The following is a 20,826-nucleotide window of genomic DNA, read 5'->3' as shown; positions in this document are numbered from 1 at the left end:
AGGTGGGTTTCTGATTTGAGTCAATAGGAAAAAGCTAGGGTTTTTGTAAACATTTGTCACTAAGAACAGAAATTAAGTCATCTTATTAAAGGGGTACTCCAGTGGAAAACTTTTTTTTTTCTAAATTAATTGGTACCAGAAAGTTAAACAGATTTGTAAATTACTTCTATTAAAAAATATTAATTCTTACGGTACTTATTAGCTGAATACTACAGAGTAAATTATTTTCTTTTTGCAACACAGTGCTCTCTGCTGACATGACCACAGTGCTCTCTTTTAGGAACGGTCCAGAGCAGCATATGTTTGCTATGGGGATTTTCTCCTTCTCTGGACAGTTTTTAAAAAGGACAGATGTGTCAGCAGAGAGCACTGTGGTCATGATGTCAGCAGAGAGCTCTGTGTTCCAAAAAGTAAATAATTTCCTCTGTAGTATTCAAAAGCTAATAAGTACTGGAAGGAGTAAGATGTTTTAATAGAAGTAATTTACAAATCTGTTTAACTTTCTGGCACCAGTTGATTAAAAAAAAAAAAGTTTTCCACCGGAGTACCCCTTTAAGTATAAATTATTTTACTATAATATATCTGAGCATCTACATAAGGCAAGAGGGGGTGGTATATAAAAAAATGCCCATTTGATGACAATGCTCTGGAAAAAAAAAAAAAAAAAAGACTTCACAACAATCAACTGCTGCCAGGACCAATGCCAATCTACAGGGTGTTGTGTTATTTTAGCTGCTTCAGATCAATATAAATGATTGTGCTTGGATGAAACTAAGAAAACCATTCATTCACTATCTTCTCTTTCTGCCTAAAGTGCCACAGCAATGTTATTTTATTTATAGCCAACACTTTTGAAGAGGGCAAATCATTTGCTAGACATTCGAAGAATTATTAGAAAAATGCTATAAACTATACTTTATTATATGGACTGTTTATATAGAGTGCACATACAGTTGTCATTTAGTACACAGATCAGAGCAGCATTGTGTATTTACCATAAATCCACAGCTGTCCTATAAGAACATATATCAGCCGTATATACGTTATACAATTTTCTAGTTCGGTAAAAATGATAAGGAGCCAACATAGCTATACAAGAATTTTTATAGTGGGCCAAGAGCCCTGTTCCATAAGCTATCCATGTCCTATTTTTTTTTTCTTTTGTCGTCATAGGTTACAAAAGGATAATGGTTCTTACAGATGTACTCTACGTGCATTATTCATTATTACTACTTAGCTTAAGTTGAACTTCTTCAACCTGTAACACAGACACAAACTGAACACAGAGTACTTAGTCTTCCACTTCCTATTTATTTTAGCCCTCACAGCAACATTTCATTGTTACAGCCAAAACAAACAGCCAAGTAAGCTAAGCAAGGAAAACCTCTTCTGAGAAGGCATTCCATTAATATTGTCATGCACTGCACTCAAAAGCAGCATCATGCGTGTCACAAGCATTGCCCTGATAAGTTTTAACTGCTTGCTGCATATCTGAGAATTAGTAAATTACCAAAGATCTACACAAAAATGGCAACTAAGCAGATAGCAAAAGGCCTGTCATGAACTTATCCAGTTTCCATACATAGTTTTTCCCGCAGTCTGAGAAACCAGAAAGAAAGCGATTTGCATATTGTCCGTGTTACCAACACAAATCAGAACACTTTGTAGGTAGAAAACTAATTTACACAATACATAATGTTTATGTCATGAAAGTAGTTTTAGAACTACAATGAGGACACAGCAAAACAAGTCCTAATATCCACCTTTAAAAATGAAAAAAATTATAATTTTGCTCAAAAAGGTTAATACAATTTACTCCAACAAACACCATAAAAATTTAGATAGTGTCTGTCAACTAGAAAAGATGACTTGTTTGTGAAAACCTTCCTTCAAAGGCTGCCAACCAAAGTAATAAATAGAATGGGTGGACTACAATAACCAGAAATACCCAAAATAAGGGCTCTTTAGTATAGAAATAAAGATGGCAAAAGGGTGACCGAATAACTACCTATAAATATATTGACGAGCGATAAAGAAATCTTTCCCATGATTCACCACAAAACAGTCTTCTGCCAGTTTAACGGCTGCAGCTGTTTTTTCATCCTCGGCAGCTTGTTTAAATGGATTAATAAAGGCTACGTTTTATTTGAGTGGCAATGTATCTCTTCAATACATTTTTAGTTGAAGCTAGCTTGCTTTAGACTTTGTTCGCATTAGAGCCCCCCACCCCCCAATGCATTTTTTGCCCCTATGAGAGACAGTGTCCGTTTGTTCATGAATAAAATACAGTTGTTACGGTCTCTTTGGTTATTGCAGTTGTGTCCCCCACAAATTTCTCTATGCCAGTGTTATGATACTATGTCCTATGATGAAGTAGCAGTGATAAACATTTGCAGGTTATTTCTAATCATGGCTTGCATTCCAAATGCTCCATGTATGATCCTATAGTGAAGATATGAAAGCAAGATAATGCTTCCATTGTAATAATGGGTACTAAAAACCCCAGAAAATTATTTTCAGGGCTATACTGGAAATACCCCTAACAAACAAAATAATTTCTGAGCACTCTTACACACAGCACTAGTGGCCACGGCTAGTGCTTGCATTAATGATAATTGCAGGTAGGACCGGACCTTCCCCCTTTAAATAGTGGTAAGTCCAGATTCAGTGTGCAATTATCGGTGAATAGCAAGTGCTAGTGGTCGTGGCTAGCACTTGCAATTCACTATTGTCTATGGGATGCATCTGCACTTGCTACTACTTAAAGCAGCAATTTCAGCTCCTGCCTGCAATCATCGTTACCGCACACATTAGCTGTGGCCAGTAGTGCAGAATGTAAGGACGCCCTTAAAATAGGGGTCTTTAACCAGAGATTCTGCAGCTGTTACAGTTGTAGCTCAGCAAAAATCTGGATAGTCACAAGTTAAAGGAACAATGGTTTAAGCTAGTCCAATCAACATGCTTCTAATTGTGCATGCAACCAGCACACAGTCTAACCTTTCCACCATAAGCCGCTTTTTGTGCCTTATTTTGCTGGCCTCCCTTATAGACTCCCACTTTCGAAAATCTTCTTCACTGCATGGGCCAGATATGAAATGTTGTGGCTTTCCATCATGTAAACATTGAGATAAATTTACTTTTCTTGTCAGCATGTCATCTTTCTTTAATTTGTCTGAAGAATTGAGTACTCGTCCTTGTTTTGCTTGATTTAATTTGTTAGTCTCTGGTGGCTTTTTCACTAAACAAAGAAATTTTGACCTTCTATCTTCTGGAAGAGACCAAGGATCAGGGAAGGGAACTGCATTATAATTGTCTGGTGCCCCAGACACATGGACATCCTTTGGTTCAGAAAGAGCTCTTCGAACAATCATATCATCCTTCACCAAATCTGGGAGCTGGTCTGTATCTTCCTTAGACTGCAGGACAATATCTTTTTCGATTTCCAGTACCAGAGCCAATGGTGTACCAAGGTTGACCACTTGGTTGAGGTGAAAAGAGCCAGTCTTCCGTGTAAACAAGTCATCATTTTGAAGATCTGGCAATGTACATATGCCATGATCCAGAGATAAACTGTTTTGTTCACTTGAAGTCTCAAGAGAATGCATAAGTCTAGGACCGGATGTAGGGTCGATTTTTACTTTGTTTTCAGAAGAAAGCAATTCAGAAGTTATTTTCTGGAGGGCCTGGAGTATTAAAAATTGACTGAAATACCCGAAAAGTAAAAACAGAATAGTTTAGGAACGTAGACGTTTAGAGAGCTTTGACTTTTCTTCACTTCAAAACTACCTTAAAATATAATTAAAAGGAATCTCATCAGCATCATCTGCACTAACCTATTGGTATAAACTTATAATGCAGGTGATGCTGATGACAATGTTACCTACCTTGTGCTGATTTGTGCCTCCATTCCTCCTTTATCCCAAGAGCACAGTCACATCCAGCCAGAATCTTTAGAAAAAAATGCACCACATGCACCAAGCTACTTCAATTGTATAATCCGTATAAGAGGAAGGAATAACAAAGGAATGGAGACACAAATCAGCAAACCGTAAATACTATTGTCATCAGCGTCACCCACACTACAAGGCCATACCAATAGTTTAGTGCAGGTGATTTTAATTTCAGATTCCTTAAAATAAAAATTAAAAAAATTTAATAAAATTAAAACATCCATTGCATGCAAAGGTATTTAAAGAGAAAAGTATTCTTCTGTATTCTAGCAGAAAGCACTAAACACAACACAGCAGGGAATCACACAACCATGCCAATAACCTTGGCTTTTCCGATGTGTTCACTGTTTTTTCCCTCTCATCTTTGTTGCTCACACTTGTGCCCAAATCTGTAGTACTTTCCTTTCCCAGATTTAGATCATTCTTCACTTTAAGTACAAAGGCAAGATCAGATGTCCACGGACAGTCCCCTCCAGCTTGCTTACTGTACAGCCATTGTGGAAACATGAAAATAGATAATCAGCCCTCCCAATTTTTAGTGTCTACATGAAAAGAAATCTGCTTTATACTATTATATATTATATTCATGTTTATTCATGCAGAATCCTCATCAGAAAGAGTCAATGTATTCATTTTAATCTATGATTTTATTGTTTCCAGTAATAAGGGATCAGCCTATGTTTACCAACACACACAGTTTTACAACTACAACTTTAACCCCTTAAAGAAACAGCCCATTTTGGCCTTAAGGACACAGCCAATTTTATTTTTGCTTTTTCGTTTTTCCTCCTCGCCTTCTAAAATCCATAACTTTTTTATATTTCCATTCAAAGACCCATATGAGGGCTTCTTTTTTGCATGACCAGTGACATCCAATGAAATCACTTATTTTAGCCTAAAATGTATGGTAAATCCAAAATTATTTTGTGGTCCCCTGTCCTGGTGAGGTATCCCTGGATCATGTAATTATATGTGTGATCAGTGATTTTCTTTCTTTGCACGGTATTGGGCAATTGATTATTTATAGTTGACTCTTGACACACTGTAATTTTGTATTTGCCCATACAGTAGCAGGATCTGCATTCCCTTGTTTGTTGGGATACCTGCCAGGGACCATTGTTGGTCCTGCAGGGGGCCTTAGGTGTTTTGTAGGGCTATAGCCCTCCACCGGATTCATTTATATGTTTTTAAGTGGTTTTATATTTTGGTGTTGCTGCTTTGTGTATTATCAATAAAGATTTCATTATTTGTATGATTTAGTGGTGTGCGTCATCTATAGTGGTTACTTTCTTTCTTTTTGTGGTATAGTAGTTTAACCACTGGCTGCACCCGCATGTGTCTGTGGTGCCCATCTTGTCATTAGTGCATACAAACCTGAATCCCTGAAATTCATTGTACCAAGGTTTAGAACGAGTCCTGGTCCGCATAGCATTCTGTAAACGATCCTTTTGTGCAGAGGCATGTTTCAGCACTGGTGAAGGTGAGTTGACTTTTCTAGCAAAGAAATCATCCTTGATAATATTTGGAATGACTCTAGAAGACTCTTCATCTTCGTCTGAAGAAAATCTGGCATAATCTACTTGGTCTTTTAGTGCCTCTTGATATATTTTATTTGCTTCAAGTCCTTGGTTTTGGCTAATATACAAAAGGGCCAATAAATTAGCCATATCAAAACTGCAGAATTGTCAGCATGCCCTTAGTAAAACCAGTCACATAGCATTTTTTAGTTTGTCTTATCAAAAAACAAACCACTGCACACATTTCGATCAGCAGTGTTAATTTTCAAATAGGGAATGATAAAATCAGCTATGTACACATTAAAAAGCCTGCAGCACAGCACATCAGCCTCATGCCTCTGACCTGCTCTCTCCTTCTTGAGAAGTAACCGGAATAACCTCTGGGAAGGTTTTTAATTGTTTCCAAGAGTCCACTTGAGGTTGCACAGAAAGAGCAGGGGTCACAGAAACAGATTGCTTACTGTTCAGGTGAAATTTTCTTTCTGCTAAATCATCAAGCACCAAGTCTGGTAACTTCCCGTCATCCTCAGAATCTGAGCTGCTTGAAAGAATGTTTAGGAGATTAAAGCACACCGCTCAAATTGGAGACATGAACAGGCCTAAATCTGTGGAGGCTTTGTTTAAATGAAAAATATTGCAGTAAAATATGCAAAAATTCTCAGCAGACCAGAGAAGGAATTTTTAAAATTAGTTTCCCAAAGCTGGATGCAGGATGGGTCCTACTGGGTCCATTGGACCAAGGCAGCACTTTAACGGGGTGGCACTTTGCTGCCCAAGATTTTCATTTTATTTTTTTATGTGCCACTACAGAAGAAGGGGGGTCTGCCCTGGAATCCGGCTCACATGTCCTAAATCACCAAGGGAGTGAAGATTTAAACGGTTTGCGCGCGTCTTCAAGACGAACACAAAATTTAGGGTAGCATCTTTGTATGATGCTGTCTGCACTGAGAGCACCAACTGTAGGGAGCAAAGAGGTACTGATGGAGAGGAGAGTGACTTTTTCATGGAGCAGCATAGAGGGCCTAACTAATACATGGGGGCAATACACTGGGCCTAATACAATAAGAGCAGAGTATGGGGGTCTACTATATCGGGACAGTATGGAGGCCTACAAATATATGGGGGCACATAGGAGGCCAAACTACTGTATTTGGGCACAGAGGGGACCTAACTACTATACGGTGTCACAATTACCGTGTGGGGTAACACACATAGAAAGTTTGTATATAAATGGGACTTCTCGACAGGACGTACTGGAGTGAGGAGCCTAAAATGTTTGTCAGATTCTGCAGAAACACGTTTTGGCTGGAGAAGTCATGATTGTCTAGGCCAGATGGAGAAGAAAAGTTAAAGTGAACGCCTCCAATCAGAGAAGACTCCTCCTGTGAGACATTGGAAGTAACTGTAATCACTTACTGTATTTGTTCTGCAGATCCCTAGTGTACAGCTGGTATGTACCTCTATATGGTCACTGTATTTGGGAATACTGGTCTTTGTATAGTAGACTTTATTCAGTAACAATATAGCTGTATTATTCATTATTCAGTCATAATGGTAGTGGTGGTCATGGTGTGGCGGTATTTGTACCTTATTGGTAACGCACAAAACGAGCCGTATGCACCTGTGCACATATATATCATTTTTGTTTGAAAGTGCTGACCAGAATTTGTCCTTGAAACCACATGACTAGTTACATCCTTGATTGTTGCAATTTACCGTCCAGGATTTTTTTTTTTTTTGGGGGGGGGGGGGGGGGGTTAGGGGACGACGACGACATCAACTTCTATTTTTATTACCATGGTCCCTGGCTGTAAACTCCAAAAACACTTGAAGCTTGCTTCACCACCTGCTACAGATGAAATATGAAAGCAGGATGCTGAGTACCTTTCCTCTGTTTTTTGATTTGATCATGCGCAATGACATCAGATGTCAACACTTTTCTCATGGGGAGGCAGCTATTAATATTCGGCAAGCCTACTATTAATAGTTGTAATATTAATAATGTCGTGGGGCATCTGACCTGAATAGATTTCTCCTTTCTTCAGTATTCAACCTTGTTAGTGGGTTTAAAACAACCTTTTTATTACATTAAAAATATATAAACTTAATTCAGTATATTTTTTGGGAGCCCTCTCAACAAGTTGCTGTTGTACTGTTGTATACGTTTTCGGGGGGGGGGGGGGGGGGGGGTTGTGAATAACATTTAATTCTTGGAACAAGGCATCACAATGTCTTTGGTCGACCTTGGCTGGATGAAAGCATATTGCTGGCCATTATGGAAAAACGTAAGCATACTAGGCATAAATTTTAATGACACTAATAAGTTAAACATGCAGCCTTCATAAAATAAAGTGACCTACCAAAAGGTCTAAAAAGTGCACCAGGCCTCAAACTATTGCAGTTCTATAAACACCAATATGCCATGCCCATCACTAAGTACTGTTACTTAACAACCCTTCAGATGAAACCTCATGTACTGCAGAACTGCCTATATGTTACAGGGACTCGCTGTAGGGAAGTAGTAATGTTATTAAAGTTTTTAATGTAATACCAATGAATTGCTAAAAAAAAATAAAAAATAAAAATAAATTATCTTCTGGTTTTATCAACTACAAGTCAATTCCTACCTGGTAAATGTTCCATCAGATTCTGTGAAGACAGGGCTAGCCCAGCTCCTCCTGTTGTCCTCATTTCTATCCACACGCTTCTTCCTTAAAGGAGCAGGCATATAATTTACTTGTTTTGTTTTCGCTGGGAGGAACTGATTGAAGTTGGGGGTTGCCTTTGGTTCCACCACAGAAATCCTTCGGTAGGACATGTCATTCTTGTTTGAATCCTGCATCTTGTACGTATGTTCCGACTCGGTCTCACTTTCTCCACCTAAAAAATACCAGCAAAGACTAAGATAGAGTTTATATTTCTATAGCTTTTTCCACAGTACAGAATGGTGGCAGGATATATGTTTAAATTGCCCAGAAATTATTTCGTAGCAAGAGACTACAGTGATCAGGATACAGATTTGTTGGAAGTCCCATTGACATGCATGGGACTTCAGGTAATTCTAGATTCTGATCGCTGTAGTCTCGGGCTATGAAGTTGCAGAGAGATTTAAACAGGTATCTTGCTATGGGGTTTAGATTAGAGTAACACTAAGGGTAAGCAGCCAAGGGAGATCAAATTGATTACAGCTGTTTACCGCATTATTACCAGCAAAACTCTGGTATAACTTACACATACTGTGAATGGAGAGGACTGGGCAGCTTAAAGGTAAACCCTCATGCGACCCACAAGAACCCTACTTAAAATATATTTCAATTATTTCAGCCAATGATCTCACTAAGAAGGTAGGAGGCCAAGGGCTGCAGCAATTCAAGTCTCTTCCTAGTTAGACGGAAACTGAATGGTTTGTGCAGCTAAACTGCAAGTGAATGCAGCTAATAAACAGCATAGAGAATGTATATTTACATTCTAGACACAATATGCAGGCTGGTATGTGCACTAGCCAGTAAACAAATGCAACAATGTTGTCCAGGGTTTCTCTCATTGCTGTTTGCTATTCTAAATATTTGCTTTAAGACACATTTTTAGATTCATTATTTGCAAATTAAAGATGCTGAAATTTTTGAATTAAGGGAAAAAATACTAAATATAAATGTCAGAAGAACAGTATGCATATGCCAAATGCATAGCAATCTATTTTCAGTGCCTCAAAGAAACAAGGCTAGTTTGTAAAAACAACACTGCTATAGTACATATTGTTAAAGGACTAGAATACAAGATCATCTAGTTAAAAATGTTTTTGACAAATGTATATAGCACCAATGCAACGTAACAGAACCTCTACGGGCCAGTTATGTTCTATAATTCTAGTTTCATTATTTCTGCCTCATTCAGGTAAATGTCAATGCTAACCCATGGATGAGGGCCATCTTTGGACACACAGCGTCACAGCACTTTGAGAAGAAAGTCATTCTGAATCAAACGAGGAACGTCAAGAGTATACTATGTTTACGAAAACAAAACTGATCTGCACTACTGAAATTATTTCAGTAGCAACAAAGAAGTTGCACAAGTCAAAAACAACAGACTACACAACAATAGTCCGTTTCAGCCCACCCTATCCATAACTGTTGCCATAACATTGAAAGCACTGGTCTATTCATATCTTCACATACTTTTTGTCACAAAGAATATAAATTTCACAAGAAATAACATTAAGCAATGCTCTTTAACCCCTAAAAAGCGTACACCCCTGGAAAACTTTTTTTTTTTTTTAAATCAACTGGTGCCAGAAAGTTAAAGAGATTAGTAAATGACTTCTATTTAAAAATCTTAATCCTGCCAGTACTTAGCTGCTGTATGTTCCAGAGGAATTTCCTTTCTTTTTGAATTTTCTGTCTGTCTGACTGCTGACACCTCTGTCCATTTTAGGAACTGTCCGGAGCAGGATAGGTTTGCTATGGGGATTTGCTCCTACTCTGGACAGTTCCTAAAATGGACAGAGGTGTCAGCAGAGAGCACTGTGGTCAGACAGAAAGGAAATTCAAAAAGAAAAGAACTACCTCTGGAGCATACAACAGCTGATAAGTACAGGAAGGATTAAGATTTTTTTTTATTATTATTTTTTTTTTTACTAGAAGTCATTTACAAACCGGTTAACTTTCTGGCAGGAGTGGATTTAAAAAAAAAAGGTTTTCCAGGTGAGTACCCCTTTAAAAGAACACAGCCCATTTTGCCTTTGAAGAAACGATTACATTTTAATCTTTGCATTTAGTTTTTTCCTACTCGCCTTTTAAAAGCCATAACACTTATTTTTCCATCCATAGACCCATATGAGGGCTCACTTTGTGCTTGACCAATTGTACTTTTTAATGACACCTTTCTTTTTTACCATAAATGTACAGAGCAACGAAAAAATATATTATTATTGTTTTTATGCCGTGCACTCTATGGTTAACCTGACATGTTCGCATTATTTTGTGGGTCAATACAATTAAAATGATGTACATTTTTACATGCTTTATTATTGTAACTTTTTTAACAAACAAAAGTATGCCTAAAATATGCCTATTCTGATTCCTATTCCCGTTTTTGCAGCTCTAAGAGGGTTCATTTTTTTGATCCATGATTTTTTGTTTTATTGGTACCACCTTTGCTTATATGTAATTTTTTTAATCACTATTTTTTATTTTTTGAGTAAGTTATGTGATAAAAAAAAAATCTAATTTTTAAACATTTTACATAAATGTTGTTCGCTCTACGTGATCAGTAAAATTATATTTTAATAGTTTGGACAATTCTGCATGCGGCGATACTAAATATGTTTGTTTTTTTCTTTCATTTCTTTTTTTTGTAAAATGGAAACAGAAGGTGATTTAAATTTTATTGGGAGGGATGCTTATTCACAAAAAAAACAAAACTTGGCATATCACTGATCAGCGATACCAGCAATCCAATTGTACAGCCTGCCAGAAGACAGACCATACAAGTGGATCCAGGAATAGAGGTTTGGAGCAGGTTAGGGGGTCCACCATCTTAAAAAAAAATCATCATTTAAGCCCTGTGTCCTCTAGGGGTTATATTTATATATGACCACCCGATATAAATAGAATTAATCAATGTTTGACAACAGCATCTCCCCAAACTCACCACCTTTTAAAAAAAATATTTTTTACAATTAAAAAAGGAAATTCTGGCAACCAAAATGTTATACATTTGGCTAGGGGTGCTTTAAAAAATAAAAAGAAAGTGGCCACCTGCTGTTTTGATAACTTTCGAGGCCTGTTGCTTCATTTCAATAGCTTAACACGCAGTTCCTGTAGGGTCAACAGATCAGAGGAAGCAGGAGCAACAGAAAGCAGTGGGGACAAGAAGCTGTTGCAATGACGGTAAAGGAACATATAAGTACGGTTCCTTTTGTATTTTTAAAGCACAGCAAAATTTTGGATCACCAGAATAAACCATCCATAATGTTTACATGTAAAAGATTTATTGCAAACATTTTCTGTGACTTCCTCATTCATCCAAATGGGCTTTTCAAGAATCTATGGGAATAATGTGTAAATTCAGAATGTGATAGAAATCCATTTCTTTGAAAAATCTAAAATCACATTTTCTGAAACTATGTGGCCCTTTGAAATCAATTGCAAAATCCATACAGAGCCAAAAGGCAAAAAAAGGTGAAAGGATGGGTTTTTGATTAAGACAAAAAAATAAAAAAAAAATAAAAAAAAAAAGGAAAGGTGCAGTGTTCATATACAAGGTGTGAATGGAATTCTTTAAAAAGATGAAACCAAATGCCAGGAGTCAACTAGGCCTTACAACATGCTTTAAAAAAAACTAAGTCACAAAAGAGCAGAATAGGAATCTTACCCTCACTGCTTCCTTTTAGAGTTGTGTCTGAAGAAAAGCTTGTATATGACCTGGAGCCGAAGGAATCTAAGCTGTCCCAGGAATCGTCTCTTTTATGAGCAGGATACAGATTTTCTCCTTTCTCACTGTACCACAAGTCGCCACAGCCACTGTCCCTTCCACTTCTCTTCAGACTACTGGACTCTTCAAGTGCCTACAATTCAGCAATGAGAAATATGTTACCAATAAATAAGGACATACATTCACACAGAGCAACTGCCTCAATTATACTACTGACCATACATGTGCATACGGTGAACATGATACTTTCACACAACCCCCTTAATACTCAAGCTGTACTGAAAGGGAAACACCTAGAACCATTGTCTTCAGTAAAAAAAAAAAAAAAATAAAGCAGTACTAAAAGTGTAAAATAAGTATCTAACTTACATTGGTGAAGCATTTGGTATAGCTAGTGCATTGGACTTATAATCACCATAATCACCAGTGCAGTATTAATCACCATTATTAAGCACTATAATCACCATAATCACCAGTGCACCATAATCACCATGCACTATTATTTGGGCTGCACCTTAGAAGATCCAGAAAATGTGGTTAAACATAAAAGTTGATAAAGGATTTAGCAAGGAAAGCCAACTTTCTACAGGACTTTGTATGGTAATACACAATTACACAATATTAATTACAATTTTTTGCCATGATCAATATGAGCCTGAGGGAATTACATTTTGTCTCGCTCAGCCAAGGATGGTTCAGCATTACTTATAGTAATTTATAGTCTATCAAGAAGAAAACTGTACTGCACCCATAATTGACTAGCAATGCATCAGTCTTACTCAACCTATACACCTGATCATAGTAAAGATAAGCCAGGGTTTCATGATTCCAATATGCCACACGAAAAGTTCCATTGCTTAAATTCCTAAACATCTATAAAGCGCAGAAATACGGTAGTTTTTATTTTTAAGGCACCTTTAAAGGAGAGTGATTTTTCTTTCTCAAAGGGATGTGTCACCTAAAGTTATATTGACCAGAACTAGATACTAAAACATGTTTTTCTAATCAGTTCCTATTTTATGATTCTTTGTTTTCATTTTTGTACATTATGTGGCCAGTAATATTGCTGGATCTAGGGATCTATGCTCTGTTAACAGCATAATCGCACTTAGAGATGTTCTTTACAGTAGTTACATTTACCCTAGGAAACAAAAACATGGAGCTGATTTATATATGTCTGGGACAAAAACTGTCTGGTTTGCAATTGGCAACCAAACACAGCTCAGCTTCATTTTACCAGAGCTTGTTAACATATGAAAGCTGAGCACTGATTGGTTGTTTTGGGCAAAGCCAGACAAGTGTAGTCTCAGATAGATTGAAAAATCTACAAAAAAGTTTTCTGGGCATGTTCTATGACATAATTGTGCAGGAAGGGGAAGAAGGGGAGTTGAGCTTATTAAGTATTGTAAATGGCCTCTTATCTATTTACTGTCATCACATTTCATTGTAATCCTGCCTGCCATAAGGAGAACGCTTCTGAAAAGTAATCAGTACAGAACAGGAAGTGTCAGTCAATTGCTTAGTGGCCAGAATGAAAACTGGAAAATATCACGATTATTTTGTAATATAGATGGCAAAACTGAAAATTAGAAACAACATCATCAAAAGTCTTAAAATGTCAAACACTTGTCACAAGCAATTGTCAGTATACTGGAGAAAGTAAATTGGGAATATCTGAGGGGGAAAACAACAACAACCAACCAGTTATCTACTTTATCTACTTTTGATCCAATGTAATCAAAACAATTGCACAAGAACATGGGGTACTTAAATAATGAATACTTCATGTTTATTCAGTCTGATCCTCACAATTTGACTGTTTTCTCCTAATCGCCATATGTTTCAAAGTTTGTTGTTTTTTTTAAATTAAAATACCAAGCGATAATAAAATTAATACAAATATTACATTTTTTTAATTACACTTTTTTTTTTACTTGACAGGAAATGTGTTAAAATATAACCACTAAAAACATTCCCTGTGTTAAATTCTAGTCCTATGGAGTTTCTTATATGCAATAAAAATATGAACTATGGTTTAAGTAGAGTGTATGGGCAGCAGAGCACTCTAATTTCTGTTGGTGATATCAATAACTAACACATTACTGACATTTTCTTTTTTTTTTTCAAGTGTACAGCGGCCAATCAATCTCTGCTAAAAACCCTTAAATAAAGACAAGAGCTAAACTTGATAGTGTTCTCCTTCAGCAAAAACATAGGGGAAAAAAAAAACATGTCTACTTGTGAAGTATATTCCAAAGCTCCAGGCGCTGTCTACATTTAAGATGATGAAAAGAATGTAAAGTACGTCAAGAAGAATTGGACTTTGACATTGGTGAAGCAAATACAGCCGCTCCCTTCTCACCTAGCACCAGCAAGTAATAAATTCTCTGTTGTAACTTAATGATATACAGAAACTAAATGCGCTGCAAGCAAGCTCAGCCGGTTTACAAGGACATCTTTCCTTTTTATTACAGGACAAGTAAGCCATCTGAAGCATGTATTTCACTAATCATTTGGCAATTAGTAAAACCAATCATTTATCAGAGATATTGTAGGACTTTGTTTCTTACTAAAACACATAATCTGCTGTTATTTTAAGACTATTACTTTAATTGGTTATTCTCACCTTGGTCAGTGTTTGCCCTAGTAATCCTTCAAATGCCTTCAGGTTTAGTTGTGGACCATTATAATAATGCAGGCTCTGTGCTTTTCTCCCAAGCCAGTACAAAGTGATCAAAACCTAAAAAGATTAAAATAGTAGTTACTAATATTTGAGTCCATGCACAATGATCAATAAAACAGGTGAAGTAGGAGGAGGTATTGTTTTGCTTTTAAGCACTTCATGCATATTGGTGGCCTCTATGGACTAGATAACATGGAAGGAGACTACAGAAAGCAATGGAGACACATGGTCCTTATAAAACTGCCAATTAAGGGATGAGGCAGCAGAGCATACATATAAACCTGGGTGCACACCCTTTTTTGATCCATGCCCTTATTGTCAGGTTTTACTACTTCATGATGTTCTTGTAAAATTGTTGACATAACATATAACTATCTTTATATCACATGTTTAAGGCTGGGTTCAGGTATAGAAGTTGGTCAGTATTTTTAGCCAAAACCAGGAGAGGAACAAACAAAGAAAAACTCAAATGCAATTAAATTAAGTATTTTGGACCCACTTCTGGTTTTGGCTAAACTACTATTTGTAAACTTTGCCTAAAGCTACAGTTATGATAAGACTAGGGCAAGATAGTAGCACAGGATACAATGTCATCCCAAACCATAGCTATTTACATAAAATAGCACACGCTGTAATGAGTTTGCAGTAGTTTGCAGTATGGCTTCACTATGAAGCCTGGTTGGGAGTAGAGATGGAACAGTTTTTGCTTTTTCCAAAGCAGTTTTTTTTTCAGAAAAACAAAAAATGTAAGGAATATGTTATTTTATAATGATAAATAATCTGCTTAAAACATTGTACTCAAACTAAATACCATTAGACCTTCATGACAGACCTCTGAGAATCTTTTGCAAGTTCTCCAGTCTTATCTGAAGACAAGCAAATCCCGAAATACAGTTAAAAAAATGAGACTGCAATTATTAAGGAATGATTTGCATTTCTGCCTCTAGGGGCGCTGCAGGGAAAATGGTTTCAGTGTAGTTTGGTTGTGGCTGGGCTCTATCTTGTTGGTATTACAGTATTTGACTGTCTCTGTTGTTCTCTCACATCACCCATAATTGACCTTCATCTGTGATTGGGGAAAACATTAAAGGGTTACTCCGCTACCCAGCCACCGGAACATTGAGTTCCGAACGCTGTGTGCGGGCTTCTGTGTTCACGCCCATCCCCTCGTGACGTCATGCCCCGTCATGTGACGTCACATCCCGCCCCCTCTAAGCAAGTCTATGGGCCTTTCATTGAGGGGAAAGCCGGGATGTCAAGAGGGGGCGGGCGTGGAAATGAAAGCCCACACACAGTGTTTGGAACTCAATGTTCCGGACGCTGGGTAGCAGAGTAACCCTTTAATAGGGATCACATAGATAGTCTTTGCTCATTTTATGAGGCTGGCCAACTAGTAAATTGGTTTTATTTTTCTGATCCCTCAAAGAGACCAACATCAAAAAATTACTGAAAATTATTTAAAATTTATAAGACTACTTCACTCTGCATTTTTTTAAATGGGTGAAAAAAAGTTTTTTATTTTCAATGGCTTCTAAATTGGCAAAAAATTACATCTCTAGTTGGGAGACAAACTTACGATACACCTAACACAATTCAACTTTATAGAAGGAGGTTACTAAACATTATCGATATTTTGCATCAGGTCAGCAGTAACTTTCTGAATGTCATGTGGAGGAAAGAACAGACATAATACAACACTGTATGTCTGTCCTTTTGCCTACAGCAATAAAGAAAAACCCATGGGCTACTGCTTACTATGAACACCATAAGAAGTTAATGTCATCCCTTATGCCTCTTGTAGCAAAATACAAAGAGGTGAAAACATTTGGATTAGAGAAATCTGTATTTGATGTTACCTACACCCCCTTTGGGTTTTTTTTTATTTTTATATTAGAGTGGATTTGAAAGAATAAAGGTAGAGGTGTTAGAATAGTGTTCAATGATTAACTCTACAATTCAAGATAGACACTCCAACATTATGCACATCACACTGAAACTGATCATAGGTCAAGAATACTTCACCAGAGGTCAGAGAAAACAATGCATTTTTCAGACATTGATACTTACATTTTTTAATCTTCTCTCGGTTTCTTCTTGCCTAAAAACAATATATATATATAATGTTAGTCTATTACTTAAGCAATTGTACAGATGCAGCACTGATGACTTGTCACAAAAAGAACCAGCATTTGTGGATCCAGATCAGTCCAACTAAGTGCACACATTTCCATGTACAGCAATTTCCCATAAAACAACCAGAAAGGTGAACAGAGTGCGAGGAAGCAGAGGCTTTGCCACATGGGTTACATGGAGATTACTGTATAGTCATAGTGAAGCCAAATAAAGACCATTCTTGACAGGCTTCTTACCTGATCGCTCTAAACAAGTCAAACTGATTATTGTAGACCTTTTACAAGCAAACTATTAAATTGTTATGGTTCACAGATAAGGTTGGGTTAACATCGCTGTCAGAGAGGTTATAATAGGAGCCTCAGTCACAGATTTTGTCAAATATGGTGGGAAGAATAAAAATATAAAAAAAAACATGCTATGCTACTTTTTCCACCATGATGGAAAGATTATCAACTCCATTGCAGCCAATAAGTTCCCTCTGCAATGTATCTCTCATTTGACGGATCTGGTACAGTTATCATTTACGTTGCCCGGTTCCATTTTTGCCTGAAGTAAAAATGTAAAAACAAATGTAAACTTTGATTTAAGTTGGAACTCTTAAACCTAAAACGGGCAAGGTGAGATGTGGTAGGAATATATTCTGTGCTGTAGAGACTACTTGACATTATAATATGCACTGATTCTCTGCAGATTATACTAAATCTCAGCACACTATCAATATACTAGGAAACTGGTCAAATGACCAAAGAAAGGTTACAAACACAACTGTTGTATCAAGGTCCACTGGGGTCAGGTTTACTCACACAGTTTATACATTCATGTTCCAGGTTCTCTTTGTAATAGAAGCCAATAGACTGCATTTAACATGACTTTGTTTACCTCCATATAGATATTTGAAATGTGATCATTACAGCTCCTAATGTATACAATAAATTTCACAGACACCTTTGGGACTGATTGATGCCAAAACAGTGTCCATTTTGGTCATCTATTAGTATAGACTTTTTATTTATTTTTATTTTTTTAAACTTTATTGGAAAGAACATCCTGCACATATCACTACTTGCCATAGAACAATGTACAATGCACAGGAGACTTTTCTTGTTTCTAAACATGGCAGCCTGTACAGAATCCTATGGTATACAACTGCAAACATTCAATTCTACACTTAGGGCATAGGAGAGAAGATTTTCACATGTGCTGTTGGGCTCAGGTACAAACAGTAATACTACTGGTTTGAGATATACTGATTTCATTTGGTTTATCAGGCAAACATGGTAGGACATGGAGCAAATAATCATCCCAGTGGCATATAAATAAATAAAATTCTAAACTAACATTTTTTTTTGGCATTTAGATTTAGCATTAGAAGAGAGATGCAAGTGATGATAGCATCACCAATACATAAGAGAATTGTCTAGAGGCCATTTTATGAACCCTCATAATCATTCTGTCACTCATACTGGTAGCAGGTATTAAAACAACTGTGAAAATAAATGTCAGCATAAGAAAAATGTGCACCAGGCTTGAAAATGTTAGAGTAACAGCAAAAAGATCTCGTTATGCCACAAGCACTAATTATTTATTATATATATATATATTATATATATATATATATATATATATATATATATATATGTATATATATACACACACACACACACACACACACACAGTCATGGCCGTAAATGTTGGCACCCCTGAAGTTTTGAGAAAATGAAGTATTTCTCACAGAAAAGGATTGCAGTAACACATGTTTTGCTATACACATGTTTATTCCCTTTGTGTGTATTGGAACTAAACTAAAAAAGGGAGGAAAAAAATGAAAATTGGGCATAATGTCACACCAAACTCCAAAAATGGGCTGGACAAAATTATTGGCACCCTTAACTTAATATTTGATTGCACACTCTTAGGAAAAAATAACTGAAATCAGTCCCTTCCTATAACCATCAATAAGCTTCTTACACCTCTCAGCCCGAATGTTGGCCCACTCTTCCTTTGCAAACTGCTCCAGGTTTCTCTTATTGGAAGGCGCCTTTTCCCAACAGCAATTTTAAGATCTCTCCACAGGTGTCCAATGGGATTTAGATCTGGAATTATTGCTGGCCTCTTCAGAACACTCCAGAGCTTTGTTGCCATCCATTTCTGGGTGCTTTTTGACGTATGTTTGGGGTCATTGTCCTGCAGGAAAACCCAAGATCTCAGAGCAAACCCAGCTTTCTGACACTGGGCTGTACAGTGCGACCCAAAATCCGTTGGTAATCCTCAGATTTGATGATGCCTTGCACACATTCAAGGCACCCAGCTCCAGAGGCAGCAAAACAACCCCAAAACATCATTGAACCTCCACCATATTTCACTGTAGGTACAGTGTTCTTTTCTTTGTAGGCCTCATTCAGTTTTCCGTAAACAGTAGAATGATGTGCTTTACCAAGAAGCTCTACCTTGGTCTCATCTGTACAACAGACATTTTCCCAGAAGGATTTTGGCAAAATGAAGTCTTGCTTTTTAATGTTTCTGTGTTGGCAGTGGGGTCCTCCTGGGTCTCCTGCCATAACATTTCATTTCATTTAAATGTCGACGGATAGTTCGCACTGACACTGATGCTCCCTGAGCCTGCAGGACAGCTTGAATATCTTTGGAACTTGTTTGGGGCTGCTTATCCACCATCTGGACTATCCTGCATTGACATCTTTCATCAATTTTTCTCTTCCGTCCACACCCAGGGAGATTAGCTACAGTGCCATGGGTTGCAAACTTCTTGATAATGTTGCGCACTGTGGACAAAGGCAAATCTAGATCTCTGTCCTCAAGTCCTCAGACAGTTCTCCTCTTTCTGTTGTCCATGCTTAGTGTGGCCCACACTGACACAATGCAAAGACTACATGAACTTCTCTCATTTTTATCTGCTTTCAGGTGTGATTTTTATATTGCCCACACTTGTTACTTGCCCCAGGTTAGTTTAAAAGAGCATCACATGCTTGAAACAATCATATTGTTCCACAAATTTGAAAGGGTGGCAGTAATTTTGTCCAGACAATTTTTGGAGTTTAGTGAGACATTATGTCCAATTAGCTTTTTTTCTTCCTTTTTCGGTTTAGTTCAAATACACACAAAGGAAAAAGGGGGAAAAAAACATTTGTATGTGTATAGCAAAACATGTGTCACGGCAATCCTTTTTTGTGAGAAATACTTAATTTTCTTGAAAAATGTCAGGGGTGCCAACATTTACGGCATACACGTCACACACATTTACTTCTACCAAATTCATATATATACAAAATGCCAGCTTGCACCTACAAGCAAAAGTACTTGTAGGTATCAGGTGGCTTTGACTGAACTTTCACATGTAACCCTACTTTCGGTAGCTAGCAACTAGCATGCACACATGTACAGTCACTTCCATGACCTGTCATTAAATAGTGCAAATACCCATAAAAAAAAAAAAAAAAGAGACTGCCCAATAACCAGGTATGGGTACTAGTACATGTCATTTTACAAAAATAAAAAATAAAAAAAATTGAAAAGCAACCACTATTTATTCATTTATTTTTTTTACTCTTGACATGAGATCCACTGCAGACCTGAAGTTGCAGATCAGCGGATTTTACAAGGCAATTTTTATGTATTTGTGATCAGCATGTCAATAAAGTGTGCGAATACATCCTTAAATGGGATAGAAGATGGAAGCGCCTAATGGAGATATCAACATAACCTTCATATGGCTTTCAACACAAAAATAAATGGGTGCAATATGATAACATTATGAAGTCTATACAGAATCAATAAAAGGGGTTACTTGCTAAAAAGTTTCATATCCATAAGATAACAATAAACCGTAACAGTAAAAATGGTTAAGGATGGGAAAGGTTAAAGATATGAAAAAAAAATATTTTTTTTGATGGCAAACCTGGATTGTCCATTCATTGGCCATCAGTTACAGCATTGTAAGATACAGGTACATGTTTGTCCTCTGACTTGCCCTACAGAACAACTGAATATTTGCTCAAATTCATTCCCAGCAGTTATTGTCATTATTTCAGGAGTCTGCTAATGCTCAGCTTTGCTGCTACTTTGGGCGTAGCTGAGCTGTGCAGGTTGAAGAGAA

General features: G+C 37.0%; 1 protein-coding gene across 11 annotated transcripts in view; it reads right to left on the bottom strand.

Annotated features, from left to right (window-relative positions):
• LMO7 (LIM domain 7) overlaps positions 1–20,826 on the bottom strand; it is a 239,648-nt gene that overhangs the window by 53,773 nt on the left and 165,049 nt on the right. For 9 of the 11 annotated variants that reach the window (XM_056555527.1, XM_056555526.1, XM_056555531.1 and 6 more), the window contains exons 6-10: positions 16,650–16,680; positions 14,526–14,639; positions 11,840–12,032; positions 8,095–8,347; positions 1,571–1,599 (exon numbers count right to left, since the gene is read on the bottom strand). In XM_056555527.1, coding sequence (XP_056411502.1) covers positions 1,571–1,599; positions 8,095–8,347; positions 11,840–12,032; positions 14,526–14,639; positions 16,650–16,680 — 620 coding nt within the window. The remainder of the gene's footprint in view (positions 1–1,570; positions 1,600–8,094; positions 8,348–11,839; positions 12,033–14,525; positions 14,640–16,649; positions 16,681–20,826) is intronic. The other 2 variants (XM_056555524.1, XM_056555532.1) reach the window with 1 other exon arrangement.

Source organism: Hyla sarda, chromosome 2 (genome assembly GCF_029499605.1).
Source record: "Hyla sarda isolate aHylSar1 chromosome 2, aHylSar1.hap1, whole genome shotgun sequence".
Lineage (NCBI taxonomy): Eukaryota > Metazoa > Chordata > Amphibia > Anura > Hylidae > Hyla > Hyla sarda.
This window is presented reverse-complemented; position numbering and strand designations above follow the sequence as displayed.